The following is a 19123-nucleotide window of genomic DNA, read 5'->3' on the forward strand; positions in this document are numbered from 1 at the left end:
GCACTCTGTGACATGCTTAAACCTGCTAAAATATCCCACACACGTTGGATCAGATAAAGCTTTGCTAAGGCTAAGATTGATAATCTGGGAGGTGCAAATGAGCGAGTCACTAACAGGATGGTTTGGGAAATTATTTGGGAGTGCACAATAATGCAAGGCAAATTCAGGCAGAATGTGGCAATCCAAACATGATTGTTTTTCCAGAATTGACTTTGTCTGTTATATTTGTGTCTAATATTCATGCATGACTTCAACAGCACTTACCAATTGTCCTCATAACTCTCAGCAACATTGGATTATAAGTTGTCAAGACCTCACCAGGCATGTCAATTTAAGATCAACCCCCAGCAACAAGGAGTTATTCTCAAACAAGAGAAGGGATATTTTACCGCAAAACTTCTTTAACAATTCAACTAGAAGTCATAAAGCTGTTTGCTAAAAATACAGGTACAAAAGTTTATAAGTCTATACAGAGGAAAGATACTTGTAGAGATGAAAGTAAGGTTGGTTTGATGTCATGGCAATCCTGGCTTGCTTGAAGATTTCTCTTTCTCAGGAAAGCAGGTCAAAAATTTGAAATCAGAATTCAGCAGCTGCAATTGTTTCTGTAGCTGAATAACTGGAGGTTGCTTGTGCAAGTGGACTTGTAGGTAGAGCAGAATATGGGAGAGAGAAAGGTTTTTTTTTTGTTCCTCACTAGTTCTATGGTTACAACACTAGAAAATTACCGGGGCTACTTGAACAAACCAGCAGTTGAGTTCTAAAAGCTGTTCTCCTTTATGCTGCCTTTGATTCAGGACTCTCTATCCCTGTGGGTGTCTTTCAGAGTCCTTCCTGGGGAGTTTGCTAAGATGGTGTCTCACAGCCTAACTTATCAAAGTCAAAGCAAAATGTCTACTGTGTTAATTTCGATGATTCATTGTTCCCCGAAGCCCAATGTCAATTATGCTGGAAATCATTGTGGTGTCCTTCAAGACTCTTATACTCTTAGAAACTCTGAATTCTCACACCTTTAGAAGACCCATTATGATGTCTCCCAAGGATTAATCAAATTTTAAATGTCTCCCTTTGTAATTGATGCTGAGATAACACATCAGTCTGTCTGCTTTTTGGCTGTAGTGAATCAGTAGAGCAGTCATGTGACATCCAGGAATCATCTTGTAAGATTCTGCATCCATCTTAAAAGTCTGATTATTATTCTTTACAAAATATATCATAATACAATTACATAGTCATGAAAAGGTGGATATTCATGTGACTCTGGTAGTATTTTGGTCCATATATGTTCTCATCTGTGTTCACGGCTCTATGTGCTCCATATTTATTTGGTCTGTGTTCACTGGTGTCTGTAGTCTATGCTATTCCTGTATTCCTGGAGAATGTGAAGTACTGCAATAGAGCTATTTAATCGATCAGTCAGACTCCTGCAAACAAAACAGTGTACTCTCTACTTTGTTGTATGCTGCTGTAATAGTTCAGGAAGACTGACTGGAAAGAACATCATTTATTGTTGAACACCAAACTCTCCTCCGACCAAAATAGGACCCACTACTCATGGTATACATATGCTAGTCCCAGCCTGGGATAGACAGTTCTGAAGATCCAACCTTGGGTCTGCTTTATAGATATTTTTAATTAACCTGTTCAGATACTGTGACACGCCTCTGGAGCAGGTGGGATTTGAATCTGGGTCTCTGACTCAGACGCTTGGACACTACCACTGTTTCACAAGAGCCCCACTGGGTCTGCTTTATAGTATTTTCTAATCAGCTTGTTCAGCAGCGTTATGACTCACCTCTGAAGCAGGTGGGATTTGTACCAAGGCCTCCTAGTGCAGAGATGGGGCCACCACCATGAGATTTCCTGAGTGTGGTTTGTTTTGTTTTAGAAACTCGACATTGCTTTTTGATTAATTTTAATGCAAGTCATTCATTGGGTAACGTCAGGGGCCAAATCAGCGGCTCATCGTTTATTTCCTAAACAGCCCTGTTAAGAGGTGCCACCTCTGGACCAGGTGGGACCTGGCCAGAGGTAGGGGCACTACTGATGCACTACATGGGGCTCTGGGATTGCTTTTATTATTTTTGAAAAATATTTTAATCAACCTGTTCATGAATGTTGTGACACCCTCTGGGACTTGAAGCCAGGCATTCAGGCTCAGATGTGGGAACACTACCAGCACACGACACCTTCCCACATTTGCTTTTTAAAAAATTCTTTTATACCCAGAAGTGCTATTGCACACAACTCAGTAACTTTCCCACCACCAAAGGTATTTACAAGCAAAGGGGAAAATGAGGACTGCAGATGCTGGAGATTACAGTCGAAAGTGTGGTGCTGGAAAAGTACAGCAGGTCAGGCAGCATCCGAAGAGCAGGAGAATCAACGTTTCGGGCAAATGAATTCCTGATGAAGGGCTTTTGCCTGAAATGACGATTTTCCTCCTCCTCGGATGCTGCCTGACCTGCTGTACTTTACCAGCACCACATTCTTGACTCTATTTACAAGCAAAGCCTATTATGGGCACTGGGTCTGCCTTTTTTTTTTCTAACCAACCTGTGCAGAAATGTTTTGAAACACCTCGGAAACAGGTGGGACTTGATCCCAAGTCTTCTGGCTTAAAGGTAAGGATACTACCACTGCACCACAAAGCCCCCCACCTTCCCCCGCTGTGTCAGCTTTGTTTTATTTGGGAAGGACCAGCCTTCTGTGTGGACCTTGTCAAAGTCCTCACTGAAGTCCATGTCAACCCCATCAACTGCACTACCCTAATCAATACATTTAGTCATCTTTCAAAAAAACTCAATTAAATTAGTCAGACAGGATCTCCCTCCAACACTTAAATGCTGACTATCCCTGATCAATCACTGCCTTTCCAAATATTGTTTAAACCTGTCCTTCAGAACTTTTTTCCAATAATTTCCCTCCGATTGATATCAAACTAACTGGTCTGTAATTACCTGGCCTATCCAGGCTGCCCCTCTTGAACAAAGAAACCATATTAGCTATCCTCCAGTCATCTGGCACTTCATCTCTGGCCAGTGAAGTATTAACTATTTCCCGAAAAATTGCGGATGCTGTAAATCAGAAACAAAAACAGAAATTGCTGGAAAATCTCAGCAGGTCTGGCAGACTCTGTGGAGAGAAATGAGAGTTAATGTTTCAGGCTGGTGGGAAGTAATCCTTTCTCAGAATGATTTGGAGATGCCGGTGTTGGACTGGGGTGGACAAAGTTAACAATCACACAACACCAGGTTATAATCCAACAGGTTTAATTGGAAGCACTAGCTTTCGGAGTGACGCTCCTTTATCAGTTGACAACCACCTGATGAAGGAGCGTCGCTCCGAAAGCTAGTGTGCTTCCAATTAAACCTGTTGGATTATAACCTGGTGTTGTGTGATTGTTAACTTTCTCAGAATGATTGTGATGAGAGAGGATTAATTAGCAACCTTGTGGTGTGAGATCCTTTGGGGAGTAGTGACTTTAATATGGTAGAATTCTTCATTAAGATAGAAAATGATGCATTTAAATCTGAGACCGGGGCCTGAGTTTAAAGAAAGCTAATTCTGATTTCCAGTTCTGAGGAAGGGTCACTCAACCTGAAATGTTAACTCGGATTTTTCTTCACAGATGCTGCCAGATCTGCTGAACTTTTCCAGCAATTTCTGGCTCTTTTTCTTATTAAATAGCTCCCGTGGGGCCCAGCAACCTCCTCCCTTGTCTCCTGTTGCAGCCTGGGATACAATCTCATCAGGCCCTGGGAATTTCTATACTTGTATGCCATTTCTCCTCTGAGAATACTGATGAGAAATATTCATTCAAGACTTTACCCACGTCCACTGTCTCCACGCCTGGATTGCCCCTTTGATCTTTCATGGACCCTGCTCTTAATATACTTAGAAAATGCCTCCAAGTTTTCCTTGATCCCATCTTCCAAAGGTATTTTGTGGCCCCTCTGTGCTCTCCTAATTTCCTTTTTAAGTGACCTCCACTAGTTTCTATACTTTTTGAAGAGCCTCCCCTGGTTTAATGCCCTGCACCTGATATGTGCTTCTTTCTTTTTCTTTACTAATAATTAATACCCATTGAGGGTTCCCTGAATCTTTTGTCCTTGCCTGTCACTGTTAGAGGAACGTGTCCAGGCCCTGAATTCTTACCAAGTTACATTTAAAAGGCTCATGCTTTCCAAGTGTTGACTTACCTTGCAAGTAGCTGCTCCCAGTCTATGTTTGCTAGATCCTGCCTAATTATATTGAAATTAACCCTCCCCCCAATTTAGACACAGCTTCTGCACTCTCCTTTTCCCTTCCTATAATGACTTTGAAACTTAGTTAAAAATCCCACAACATCAGGTTATAGTCCAACTGGTTTATTTAGAAGTACTAGCTTTCAGAGTGCTGCTCCTTCAACAGGTAACTTTGAAAGCTAGTGCTTCCAAATAAACCTTTTGGACTATAACCTGGTGATGTGTGATTTTTAATTTTGTCCACCCCAGTCCAACACCAGCAACTCAGGTGGCATGGTGGCACAGTGGTTAGCACTGCTGCCTCGCAGCACCAGAGGCCCGCGTTCAATTCCCGCCTCAGGCAACTGTCTGTGTGGAGTTTGCACATTCTCCCCGTGTCTGCGTGGGTTTCCTTCAGGAGCTCCGGTTTCCTCCCACAGTCCAAAACAGCGCAGGTTAGGTGAATTGGCCAGGCTAAATTGCCCGTAGTGTTAGGTGAAGGGGTAAGTGTAGAGGAATGGGTCTGGGTGGGTTGCTCTTCGGAGGGTCGGTGTGGACTTGCTGGGCCAAAGGGTCTGTTCCCACACTGTAAATAATCTTTCTAACTCCACATCTTTGAAACTTAGAATTATGGTCACTATCCCCAAAATGCTCACACACTGACAATTTAACCACTTAATCGGCTTCATTCTCTCGGATTTGGTCGAGCATTGCCCCCATCTCTGTCTACATCCTGGATGCACTTTAAAAACTCCAACCCTCCTAATCCTTTCACACCTGTGCTGTCATTCCTTCTAAACGTTCTATTCCTTTCAACAGTTTACACTAATTCGTGTCTGAAATAGGCCTTTGTTGATTGAACTGAATTTTCACCGTCCACCTCCGTTTACGCAGCACCTGTTGGGACGCTTCCTGCTCTGGTGAAATGTGGATTGGAATTAATGTGACGGTGGCTAGTTTTCAAAGAAGTCCCCATTGGCTTTGAGCTGCTTTGAGGTGTCATGCTTAACCTACGTGCAATCTAAATCCTACGAAACAGTTTGATGAAAATTCAGCAAGAGTTGAGATGCTGAATTGTTAATATTTGTGAGTAATTGGATTTGAATTTAAATGTTAATCTACAAAAATCCAGCATGCAGCAGTAATCAGGCGTCTACTAAAATGAGCTGGATCATTGATGGGTAGACAAGGACTGCCAAATGTACTTGTTCCACTCTGAATAATTCTCATTTTATCCCTCTAAAACTCTTTTCGTTACCTACTCACACAGAGCAAAGATGCCGGGATCAGGACTCTGGTTATGTTGGATGAACAAGGCGGTAAGTGGATCTTGAAGATGTGCATACATTTCTTGGTTGGGGAATTGTGTGTACATGCCTGGGATGGGGAGTTTTACTTGCATGCCTGGGATGGGGAATTATGTGATACGTCTGAGATGGGAAAGTGTGTGTACATGCCTGTATTGAGGAATTGTGCATATGTGCCTGGGATGGGGAATTGTGTGTGCATATCTGGGTTGGGGAAGTGTGCATACAGGCCTGGGAAAGGGAACCATATGTATATGCCTGAGATGGGGAATTGTGCATACTTGCCTGGGAAGAGAAACTGCGCAGACATGCCTGGGATGGAGAAGTGCGTGTACATGCCTGGGATGGGGAAGTGCGTGTGCATGCCTGGGATGGGGAAGTGTGTGTACATGCCTGGGATGGGGAAGTGTATACATGCCTGGGATGGGGAAGTGTGTACATGCCTGGTATGGGGAAGTGTGTTTACGTACCTGGGATGGGGAAGTGCGTGTACATGCCTGGGATGGGGAAGTGTGTGCATGTGCCTGGGATGGGGAAGTGCGTGTACATACCTGGGATGGGCAAGTGTGTGTACATGCCTGGGATGGGAAAGTGCGTGTTCATGTCTGGGATGGGAAAGTGCATGTATATGCCTGGGATGGGCAAGTGCGTGTACATGCCTGGGATGGGGAAGTGCATGTACATGCCTGGGATGGGGAAGTGCGTATACATGCCTGTGGTGGGGAAGTGTGTGTACATGCCTGGGATGGGGAAATGCGTGTACATGCCTGAGCTGAGGAAGTGCGTGTACATGCCTGGGATGGGGTAGGGCAGTGGTGTAAATGATGAGCACTGAACAATGTTGAATTCAGTTTTACCAATTGACATTTACTCCAAATCATAAACCTCAGATCGACAGCACGGATTTCTTCATTCAGAACCTTTCTGATTCTGAGCCTCATGGTCTTAGCTTGAAGCAGGGACTGAAGTAAAGTAAACTGATTCCCACCTGGGGGTTAGGGAAGAAACCCACTTCCTGTCATGAAGGCTGCATGTTTGACTGTGGTTTCATCTAGGACAGGCAGCCTCTACACACTCTGCCCTGGTATGCACATGGACATAGGTCGTTTAGATATGTCAGAAGCATTTTACAGGGCAACTCCCTTTTTGGAAGACAAACCAAAATGAACAAATTGAGGAGCCTGTTGCAGACTGGATTATTAATATGAGGACTTTATTACAGGCATGCAAGTTAATTATTCACAAGTTGACAAACTTATTTAACCCACCACAGAGAATAACGTGAGTTAGGATGGTGACGTAGGAAGCTGGAGAAAAGACAAGAGATTGTTGATGTCCAGATAAAATCACTAATCCAGAAAGTGTGTGATCTCCAAATGACACAACCATGTGATGACAATACCTGAACCATGTGATTTCAACATCCTAACCATGTGATCACAACATCTAACCATGTGATCATAATACCTGAACCATGTGATCCCAACATCCTAAACATGTGATCACAATACCTGAACCATGTGATTCCAACATCCTAACCATGTGATCACAACATCTAACCATGTGATCACAATACCTGAACCATGTGATCCCAACTTCCTAACCATGTGATCACAACATCTAACCATGTGATCATAATACCTGAACCATGTGATCCCAACATCCTAAACATGTGATCGCAACATCTAACCATGTGATCACAACACCTGAACCATGTGATCCCAACATCCTAAACATGTGATCCCAACATCTAACCATGTGATCACAACACCTGAACCATGTGATCCCAACATCCTAAACATGTGATCACAACACCCTAACCTGTGATCACAACATCTAACCATGTGATCACAACACCCTAACCATGTGATCACAACATCTAACCATGTGATCACAACTCCTGAACCATGTGATCCCAACATCCTAAACATGTGATCACAACACCCTAACCATGTGATCCCAACATCCTAAACATGTGATCACAACACCCTAACCATGTGATCACAACATCTAACCATGTGATCCCAATACCTGAACCATGTGATCCCAACACCCTAACCATGTGATCCCAACACCTCAATCATGTTATCACCCAACACTCGAAAAATATTCCTTTTCATCTCATCTCTAGCTCTTTTGCACCTTTCAACAGACTAGAAGATCCATTCTTCTGTGTTCAGTTTATGTTTTTAAAAACATGGAAAGATATCCCATTCCACAAAACCCAACAGCAAGAAATGCTGATCCAGTCAGTGACAGTAGTGTCCCATGACTCATGAGTGAATGAAAAAAGGTGGGAGCCAATAATGTGAATTATTTTCGTAAATAATTCTAACAGGTAACATTGACTGAGAACCAGATGTGCAGTTGATCGCTCTGATTCAAGCTTTTAAGTCCTCCCTGTGTTTCAGACACACTATGTCATTCCCTGACAGTGGGATGGAGGGAACTAGATCTTCAACAGGGAAATACTCAGGAGCAAGAATTGCTGTATAATTCTAAAAATTCTGAATTCTTCTTCCAACATGAAACATTGCCCAATGAACTCACTTTTAATCTTCAATTAAATCTTCAGAGTTTGCTCATATTATTCATATCCAGGATTCATTAAGTTTTGGAGTTTGTAGCACAAATCGATTAAATATGTCCTCTTTGTTAGGCCAGGACTGAAGTAATCATCCTGCCTTGCTCCTCCCCCCCAGAACATACTTTCCTCAAATCCTTGCCTATACCCATGCTTCCATGGTTTCTGGGTCTGCTGTGGTAAAAATTCTCAGGTCAGAGACTACAAAATGTTTCTGTCAACTGAATCTGATTCCAGCCGGTTGGATAACACAATCTGAAATCATTTAGTTTGAAATAATCAGAATACAAACTATTCTGATTATCACCAATTCTCAAAATGTATGCAGGCAGTCACACTTCTGCTTTCTGTGATTATCCAGAGCTCCACTGACAGTAAATGTGGTGTGAGGAGGTGTGAAACCCACATTATTTTCCAGCTACAACCCCCAACTCCTCACTCCCAACACCTGCACCCCCTCCCCAAACACTGCCTTTTGTGTTTCACCACATCCTCTGATTCAAATATCTAGAGCCTCTGATCTGTTTCTGGATATTATCTCAGAGAGCTTCCTGCAGCTTCCTAACTGGTTGTGACTTGACAGACACTTGGAAACTCCCCACAGTTAAATTAATTCCTATTTCCCTATTCTAGTGACTCTGTTAACAGGTTTAGTCATCAATCAGTGCACAAAGGAATTTGAAACAACCACAGGAAATAGGAGCAGGTGAAGACCATTCAGCCCAACACAACTACTTCCCCATTCAACACAATGATGGCTAGGCTTTGGGTTTTAACTTCACTTTCCTGCCCGTTCCCTCCATTTCCTGAGACACTTGAACACCTGTCAAACTCTGTCCTCAATATATTCAATGAGGGAGTGTCTGCAACCCTTTGGGGTAGAGAATTCCAAAAATTCAAAATCCTTTGAGTGAAGTAAATTCCTGGCCCCCCAGCCCTAACTGATTGATTCTCCACTTATCCTGAGACTGTACTCCTTGTTCTATAATCCCCCCCAGTCAGGGGAAACAACTTCTCAATGTTGACCCTGTCAAGCCCCTTCAAAATTCTTTTGTTTCAATCAGGTTATGTCCCATTCAACTGACCCCTGGTTCTGGACTCCCTTGTCCTCAGGAACATACTTTCTGCATTTCCCCTTTCTGGTCCAGTTGCAATTTTGTAGGTTTCTGTGAGATCCCCCCCCCCTTCATTCTTCCAATCCCCGATGAATACCGTCCTACCGAGTCTAGTGTTTCTTCATATGTCAGTTATACCATCCCAGGAATCAGTCTAGTAAACTTAATTGCATGCCCCCCATAGCTAGAACATCCCTCCCAAGTTAACTGCACACAATACTCCAGATGTGGTCTCACCAAGACACTATTCAGCAAGACATCCCTATTCCTCTACTTGAATCCTCTTGCTATGAAGGCCAACGCACCATTTGCCTTCTTTCCTTTGCCTTCAGATTTTGAGGCTTGAAAACTGCGAGGTGATTGGGAGGAGATGGGGAGGGGGTGGTGTTAGGTCAAAAGCCAAGAAGAACAGGGGAGGCAGAGAGGGGGCTGGCATTCCTTGGCAGTACGTGTTAGCTCAGAGTTCAGCGTGCTCCAGAACATCAGCTTTCCTCCACTACCACTTGGAGTCCTGCCCGGTGTTTCAGCAAGTGCTGCACCCGAGGATCACTTGGTGAGAATTGCAAGTTGCTGCAATAGCTGGTTCTTTGCTGAGACACGAAAGGCCTTGCGATTACCTCCCTTTCTTCTTCCACTGCATGCAGGAAATGTTCAGGGGTGGCCAACTCCATTCCCACTCTTTGAGACCATAATACACAGAAATTGGGGCATTGACATTTGAGCTTTTTGCAAAAGACAGGACAAGGTTCTGTTAGTGAGAGAGGCTGCCAGACGGTATCATGGGCATCAGGATCTATTTAACTGGAAGAGAGCAGTGAGCTGACCAGTAGCTGGTCCAAGCGGGTGCAGCCAGTGACTCAAGCTCTATAGACCTGTGCTTTCAGCAGGAGACTCCCTCCCTCCCTCCCAAGCCTCTCCTGAACCCGGTGGTAGTATCACTGGATTGGTAATGCTGTGGGGATGGGAGTCTGAATCCCAGCAAGGCAGATTAGAATTCAATAAAGATTTGGAATTTAAAAGCAAGCCTATTTAACCATGATCAATTGTCAGTTTAAAAAAAAATAAAACTATCTGGTTCGCTAGTATTCCTTAGGGAGGGAAATCTGCTATTCTTACCAGATCTGGCCCACATGTGAGTCTAGAGCCGCAGTAATGTTGCTGACCCTTTACTGCCCTCTGGGTTATTAGAGATGGGCAATTGCTGGCCTAGCCAGTGACAGACACATCACATGAACAAAGGGGAAAAAAAACACTGCTTCCCTCTGCTATCGACAAGCCTCTCGTCTGTCTGATCCTCCAACTCACCCACCCTCTCCCGATAGCCCAGGCCAGCTCATGACCTGAAGGTGATGCTGCCACATTTGGCTCTTCCTCTCTATCACCTCTCAGTGTGTCAGTCTGGGCCAGTCGATGGCTGGGATTTGTCCATCACCGTTCTGAAGAAACCCTGGCTCCAGGTTCTTCACTTTGTCACGGGCTCCCCAATCCTCGGATGGTATCAGGTCTGAAACATCTTGAAGTATGGAAGGAAGCCATGCTTTCCTTTGTCCCTGGTTTGGCTCTCTCAAAAAGATATGCAAATGAGCCCATACCCCTACCCTTTCCCCAAAGCCCCGCAAATGTCTTCTTTTCAAGTATTCAGCTAATTCCTTTCTGAAGTTTTCACTTTGTTTCCTCCAGCCAGCTCTCAAGCAGTGCTTTGTAAATACCCACTGCATAAAAATAGAAAATGGGGATCGTTTTAATGGTGGCTCCTGCATTAGATATAGTGGTTTCTCCCAGACCCATTAATCTATTGATTTCACCAGCTAATTTCTGTCAAACATTTGGATGTTACAACCTCATTGTGACAACAGGGATGAGTGGGAACTATCCCCCATGTCCCACAAGGTGAGGTGCTCACTGGAAAATATTCAGCACCTTGAATGAAAGGTTTCATTGAACAGATGCTCCTTTCGGTTCACTTTTACTTTTGTAAAGTATTTGACAAATACTTTTTGTAATTCTTTCCATTGGGAACAATGTGAGAACCCAGTGGGGTTAAAGGCTGCCAACAAAGCCTTAAGCACATGAAAGGGAATACTCTGTATTCCAGCAAATGGCACTCACAGGGAGCTCATCTCAGGCAGTGACCACACACATCAGGAGGAGCAGTCTTTGTAAGTGCCACTAACCACAGAATTACACACTGCTTTAAATGTTACAGCATCCTTACTGTAGCAAGGTGCTGCCGAAAAGATTGGACCTTTGTGAACTGGGAGGGACGACCCAAAGTTTGGTAAAAGGAGAAGTGAGTAGATCTAGGTGTAGACCGCCCAAGAACTGACCACCAACCAAGGTCATGGAGAGGAGTGATGTGCAAGAGACTGGAGTCAGAGAGATGGAGAATATGAGCTGGGGTGGAGCTGCAGGGGGTCATGATCCACCGTGGGATTAAATGGCAAGAATTTCATGCCAGCAGTATTGTGGTTTAGGGAGGCACCGTAGGGGATGATAGCCGAGTGGGAATTAGTGTGGAAGGCAAAGTGTCAACACAAGTTTGGTTTAAACTGTCTTTAATTCTTCAAGAACTGAGCAATTCCTCTTGCAAAAGGAGCAGTGGAATTGTCAACGTGGGAGATTTAAATGTCCCAACTGAATACAGATGGAGAGATGGAGTACAGATAGAGCTATCAACAATGAACAGGCTTATCATATCCTCCCCATTCTGATTTCTTCAAATGTTATACGTAAAACGAATAAATATTGCAGTGCACCCTAGTTGAGTGTTTTTGCAGTAATGGCAGAGAAAGTAACCTGAAGAGAACAAACTGAGCTGTCAAGCCCTAGGTTTGTAGTGTTCACCTTCTGTCGGGAATTAATTTTTTCCCCGAGTTTCCTCTCCTCCCATCCTAAAGACACTACAGCGGGAGTGCCAGGGCAAAACTGGTGCAATGAGAGGCAAATTTCCAACACCCAAGCATTGAACCCCCATGATGCCTGAAGGACATCGACCTGTTGTGTGCCCCAGTCAGCCACCTGAAATGGGTGTTGGACACTGCATTTATGTAGTACCAGTTTAGGGATCTGCGAAACTGGGCCAGATGTGGCACCAGTCCCTGTAGAAAGAAACAGGCTCCACAATAACAGCCAACTTCCTCCATTGACATTCCATCCCCTTTCCCAGGACCTCCCCTTGGGCCAAGTGTTGTGAAGGTCACATTTCTAAAATGGGCACGTGTGCCAGGGTCAGCGAGTTAATGATAACTTGGCCAGGGATCCAATGTCAGGCCAACTTGGGTCTTCCAGTTTCTGCTGTGTGCTGATGGGGTGCTCCAGGCTATGGACCTGAAATCAGGGCCTCAAGCTAATATTTACCCCATTGGTGGGAGCTAGCACTTAGCTGCATGTGGGTTAACCATGCAGGTTAGTCCACATTTGCCAGCTGTTTGTCTGCATGGGGCATCATAGCTGTCCCCAACCCTGCACTCACCTGATGTCCAGCAGAGGTCACTGGATAACAGAGAGAAGCCTGGATCCTTTCTAGTTCGAGAATGGGGTGTTGGGCAATTGCTTATATTAACACAGTTAAAAATCACACAACACCAGGTTATAGTCCAACAGGTTTAATTGGAAGCATACATAGTTACTAACTCAGCGCAGACCCCAGATCTGATCTGACTTAGTGTTGCAAAGTATTTTTAAAATCCTGAAAATTCCAGAAACAGACCATTCTGCCCAGCAATTCCATGCTGCTGTTTATGGGGCTTCTCCCACCCTTCACCTCTCCCCATCGCCATATCCTTCTAGTCCTCTCATATCTTTCTAGTTCCCCTTCTGTTCGTGCCACCCACTCCTTATCCAGTAATAGATGTGTCCATTTCAGAGAGCTGACCGTAAACAAGACCACTCAGGATCTGGCTTTTTTTAAATCAAGTCACCACTTTCTGCTCTAAAATCCACTGAGTACAAGCCTAGCCTATTCAACCTTTCCTCGCAAGTCAATACACCCATTTTAGCTATCAGACTGGTAAACCTTTTCTGAAATGCTTATAATGTATTTACATCCTTCCTTAAATAAGGAGACCAATATTGTACACTGTTCTCTAGATATGATCTCACTAGCCTCATTGAAGCATAACCTTGCTGTTCTTGTACTTAATAGCATTTGATTAACTGTTCTGATTACTTACTGTACCTGCATATAAATGTTTCATGATCCAGATCCCTCTGCATCTCAGAGCTTTGCAAACTCTCACCATTCGGATAATATATTACTTTCTTATTTGTTCTGATAAAATGTATAGTTTCATATTTTCATACATTATATTCCATTTATCAGATCTTTGCCCAATCACCTAACCTATCGAGATCACCTTTTTAGTTTTCTTATGACCTTTTTAGAACTTACTTTCCTAATTATCTTTATGTCATAAGTATATTTAACAGTCACACCTTTGGTCCCTTCGTCCAGGTCGGCTACGTGTTTAAATTATACAATTTTGAGGTCCCAGAACTGATCTCTCCAGTTGGCACACTACCTGTACATATTGCCAACCAGAAACTGACCCAATCGCTGTTAGCCAATCTTGTATCCATGCCAATATGGTACCTCCTAAACATGAACTTATATTTTCCACAATAACATGCCAAATGTCTCTGGATATTCATCCAATAGTTCCTGTTTAGTTCAGTTGTCTGGAGAGCTGGTTTACAATACAGAATGATACCAACAGTGCAGGTTCAATTCCCATACCAGCTAAGGTTACCATGAAGGTCTCAACCTTACCCCTTGCTTGAGCAGTGGTGACCCTCAGGTTAAACTCATTACCTGCTGTCACGCTGTAATGAGAGAGTGGCGCCATGGTGACTACTTCTTTAAAAAAAACTTTCACATTCCCTATAAATGTGTCTGTGTCACTTACCTGGATTGTCCTCTTTGGTGAACAGTTCTTAAAGTCTGGCCGATTCTGCTGAGCTCTGAATACTGTGATTGGTCATAGAGTTTTTGCCCTTCCTTTTGGAGGCAAATAATGGCCTGGAGAAGGGGTGTAAGGAATGATAGTGATGCCAAGGGATAAGTTTGGGGAGGGTGCAGGGTGTTAGAAGCAGCTGATATGCCCCACTCACTTTGCCAACACCAAGCCTTCATCAGGGTGGAATATGGGGTGGCTGTGTTTGCCAAGGCTTCCCACACCACATAATGGGTCTGGAGAGGGGCATCTGGTCAATGGAAATATGGTGACCTAAAAGTCATAAAAGATAGGAACAGGAGAAGGCTGCTTGGCCCCTTGAGCTTTCATTAGGACCATGGCTAATTTGACATTCCGCTTTCCTGCCATTTCTCCTTGGCCCTTGATACCCCTCACGGCTCAATTATCTCTGAACATCATCCTTAAATATGCATAAGGACTCCGTCCCTATAGCTCTCTGTAGCAAAGAGTTCCAAAGACACTCAATCTCTGAGAGAAGAAATTCCTCCTCATCTCATTCTTAAACCATTGCCCGTAATTCTGAGATTATGCCCTCGGTCCTACACACTCTTATAAAGTGAAACATCCCCTCAGCATTTCCCTGTCAAATCCCTTAAGAATTCAATATGTCTCAATGAAATCATCTCTCATTTTTCTAAACTCCAGTGAGTAGAGTCCCAAGCTGCTCAGCCTGTGCTGTTAAGACAATCTGTCCATCCTAGTGAACCTTCTCTGAACTGTCTCCAATGAAATAATCTGCCATCCCTTTCTCAGAGTTGAAAGATAAGCATTTCCTCTTTTTATCACAAATTTGCTGCTTTTCCTTCCCCCTTTTCCACCTCCCCCTCACCTGTGAGCCACAAAATTACTTGCCTGGTTGATGTGGCTGATTGCTCTTTACCCAGTTAATAAGTCAGGGAAGGAAATCATTCACCAGTCAATGTGTTGGCACCTCCTGCCTGTTTCATGAGTAGATTTTGCAGCTATTTTTTAGCTTGTGCAAGTGTACTGCAGACTGGCAACCAGTAGCCTGGGGGAATCTAATTAGTGCAGATTTCACTGTGTTGGTTTTATTTATTTCCCTTGCCCACTCCTCTCCAGAGTCATTGAATCATACAGCTTGGAAACATGACTACGCCAGCCAGAAAACACCAAACTACACTAATCCTATTTTTAGGACCTGTACTTCATCTGTAGCCTGCAATGCCATGGCTTTTTAAGTACTCATCCAGACGTTTCTTAAATGTTGTGATAGTACTTACCTCTACCACTCAACAATTTCCATTTATCTACCACGCTCTTAATTCTTAAGTAGACACTTAGCTTCTGTCCTTATCCCTTTCTGTAAATAGTTTGAATCTTACAAAGTTGTGGTCACTATCCCCAAAATGCTCACACATGACATTTCAACTACTTGACCAGCTTTGTTCCCTCGGATTAGGTCAAACACTGCCCATCTTTAGTAGGACTGTCTATGCACTGGCAACAAGCACTGCCCATCTTTAGTAGGACTGTCTATGCACTGGCAACAAGCACTGCCCATCTTTAGTAGGACTGTCTATGCACTGGCAACAAGCACTGCCATCTTTAGTAGGACTGTCTATGCATTGGCAACAAGCACTGCCCATCTTTAGTAGGACTGTCTATGCACTGGTAACAAACACTGCCCATCTTTAGTAGGACTGTCTATGCACTGGCAACAAGCACTGCCCATCATTAGTAGGACTGTCTATGCACTGGCAACAAGCACTGCCCATCTTTAGTAGGACTGTCTATGCACTGGCAACAAGCACTGCCATCTTTAGTAGGACTGCCTATGCACTGGCAACAAGCACTGCCCATCTTTAGTAGGACTGTCTATGCACTGGCAACAAGCACTGCCATCTTTAGTAGGACTGTCTATGCACTGGCAACAAGCACTGCCCATCTTTAGTAGGACTGTCTATGCACTGGCAACAAGCACTGCCCATCTTTAGTAGGACTGTCTATGCACTGGCAACAAACACTGCCCATCTTTAGTAGGACTGTCTATGCACTGGCAACAAGCACTGCCCATCTTTAGTAGGACTGTCTATGCACTGGCAACAAACACTGCCCATCTTTAGTAGGACTGTCTATGCACTGGCAACAAGCACTGCCCATCTTTAGTAGGACTGTCTATGCACTGGCAATAAGCACTGCCCATCTTTAGTAGGACTGTCTATGCACTGGCAACAAGCACTGCCCATCTTTAGTAGGACTGGCAACAAAAGCTCTCCTTGATGAACTTTGAAAATTCCATCCCATATAACCCTTGCACATTTTCCAACCGCGCTGACTGCAGAGCGAGGAGGGGAAGGTGCTGTGAGGCATCAATCCTGCTCTACTTCACCCATCCAGCCTATTCTCTCTCTGTTAGCCTGAACAAACTGTGCAAAGACACCATTTTAACTACTGTACTCCATTAAACCAAGTCTAAAGAAGACATATTGACCTGCCCACTGAACATAAAGTAATCCATTGGAATGTTGTCAACCAAGGAGTTGTCCCTATCTGGCCCTCATCTGACACACGCGTCCTCTCCAGAGCTGGAACAAGGGAATTCTGGCTGTTTCTTCCCTTCTGCTTCAATGTGTTGGTGCTAAAGCCATTTTTATTTCATTGCTACTTGGGCTTAGCCCATTAACATCCATAAAACCTGAACCAAGCCTATGGTCTGTGGGCCTCAGTGCCTTTATCAGCTAAGCCCACCAGGAGGGAGCCATCTTTCAAAGTGTGATACAGGGTCAAGTTTACAGACAATGTCAAGGCAACAATTATTGCATTAATTTAACCTAAGGTATAAAACACTGTTGTGAGTGCAAAACAAGCAGCAATATAGTTCTAGCTAGTATTATATTTGCAAAGCGAGATGAAGGACTGTTCTTAGTATCCCAGTCCAGAAATGCTATTGGCACACAGCTGCCAAATACTTCACTGACCTTCGTCAATGTCAGCACCGTACATGCGGACATATGATCAAGGAACAAGAATAGGCCAGTCAGCTTGTTGAGCCAGTTCCACCATTCAACAAGATCATAGCCAATTTAATCTTAACCTCAACTCTACATTCTTGCATATCTCTGATACTTTCATACCCTCGGGCACCAAGAATCTGTTGATATCTGTCTTAACAATTATAGCACAATAACAATAGTGTCTTATATCCAGGGACATTAGCTGTATCCCCTCTGGATAACACATTCACTGAGACTTCATTTGGGGTATCTGCTCATCTTAATCAGTTGACAATGGTACAGAAAGTAGGCTTAAATAAATTAAAGTAATCCCTTTGATTATCAAGGGGTGATATACCCCTTGATGATTCTTCAAGCAGTTGGGGGATTTAACAAATTTTAAAGTCAGTCTTTTCAGTCAGAGAATTAGTGAACTTGGCAAATATTTTATCACATTCAGGACAGCACTATCTCCTATTTATAAAATAAGAGCCAAAATGCTGAAGAAATTCAGCACTTCTGGTAGTATCTGTGTGAGACAGAGAAACATAATTAACATTTTGAGTCCAACATGACTACTTCAGGGCTGTTACGAGTTCTAAATTCAGAAGATCAGTCAATGCAGCTTTCTCTGTCTGTACAGGCACTGCCAGACCGCTGAGATTCACCTGCCTTCCCTGTCTGTACAGGCACTGCCACACGCAGAGATTCACCTGCCTTCCCTGTCTGTACAGGCACTGCCAGACCGCTGAGATACACCTGCCTTCCCTATCTGTACAGGCACTGCCAGACCGCTGAGATTCACCTACCTTCCCTGTCTGTACAGGCACTGCCAGATCACTGAGATACACCTGCCTTCCCTATCTGTACAGGCACTGCCATATCACTGAGATACACCTGCCTTCCCTATCTGTCCAGGCACTGCCAGACAGCTGAGATTCACCTGCCTTCCCTGTCTGTACAGGCACTGCCAGACAGCTGAGATTCACCTGCCTTCTCTGTCTGTACAGGCACTGCCAGACAGCTGAGATTCACCTGCCTTCCCTGTCTGTACAGGCACTGCCAGATCACTGAGATTCACCTGCCTTCCCTGTCTGGACAGGCATTGCCAGATCACTGAGATTCACCTGCCTTCCCTGTCTGTACAGGCACTGCCAGATCACTGAGGTTCACCTGCCTTCCCTGTCTGTACAGGCACTGCCAGACAGCTGAGATTCACCTGCCTTCCCTGTTCTTATTTCAGATCTCAAATGCATTGCTTTTATTTGGCCCATAAGACTGTGCCAGTCAGAAACATGCACCTAACTATTTTCATCCCATTTCCCAGCATATGGCCATATCCTTGGCATCACAAGTGTACACCTTAATCTTAAATGTTATCAACATTTTTGCTTCTACCACCCTTACAGACAGTGAGTGCCAGATTCCTATCACCCTCTGGATCAAAACATTTTTCCTCACATTCTCCCCAAATCTCCTGCCCCTTAGTTTAAAGCTATGCCCTGGGTCATTGATCTTGCCACCAAGGAGAAAGGTTTATTCTGGTCTACCCTGTCTATTGCCCCTCATAATTTTATTTATCTATATCATGCCCCCCTCACCCACCTCGATCTCCTCTGCTCCAAGGAAAGCAATCTCTCTTCATAACTTAAATTGCCCAGCCCTGGCAGCATGCTGGTAAATCTCCTCTGCAACCTATTCTGTGTTATCACGCCCTTCCTATAATGTGGATTCTGCAACTGTACATGGTACATAAGTTGTGGCCTTTTAGATAGCTTCAGCATCACCCTCCCTGCTGTGTAACTTCCTGCCTCAGCAAACAGCACACAGGGGAGTGCTGTGACAGAATTGAGTCTGAGTTCCGTGGATATATATGATGTGATTGAGGCATTGCTACTTAGAAAAAGTGTGTTTAACATTTTCATTTACTGGTGAATAATACAGAATAAAAACAGCAATCTTCT

At 44.0% G+C, this 19123-nt stretch overlaps 1 protein-coding gene across 3 annotated transcripts in view; it reads left to right on the forward strand.

The window, feature by feature from the left end:
• Positions 1-19123, forward strand: part of LOC122542899 (synaptosomal-associated protein 25) — a 190222-nt gene that overhangs the window by 149080 nt on the left and 22019 nt on the right. For all 3 annotated transcript variants that reach the window (XM_043681033.1, XM_043681032.1, XM_043681034.1), the window contains one exon: positions 5497-5545. In XM_043681033.1, the coding sequence (XP_043536968.1) occupies positions 5497-5545 (49 nt within the window). The remainder of the gene's footprint in view (positions 1-5496; positions 5546-19123) is intronic.

Source organism: Chiloscyllium plagiosum, chromosome 41 (assembly GCF_004010195.1).
Source record: "Chiloscyllium plagiosum isolate BGI_BamShark_2017 chromosome 41, ASM401019v2, whole genome shotgun sequence".
In the NCBI taxonomy this organism is placed as follows: domain Eukaryota; kingdom Metazoa; phylum Chordata; class Chondrichthyes; order Orectolobiformes; family Hemiscylliidae; genus Chiloscyllium; species Chiloscyllium plagiosum.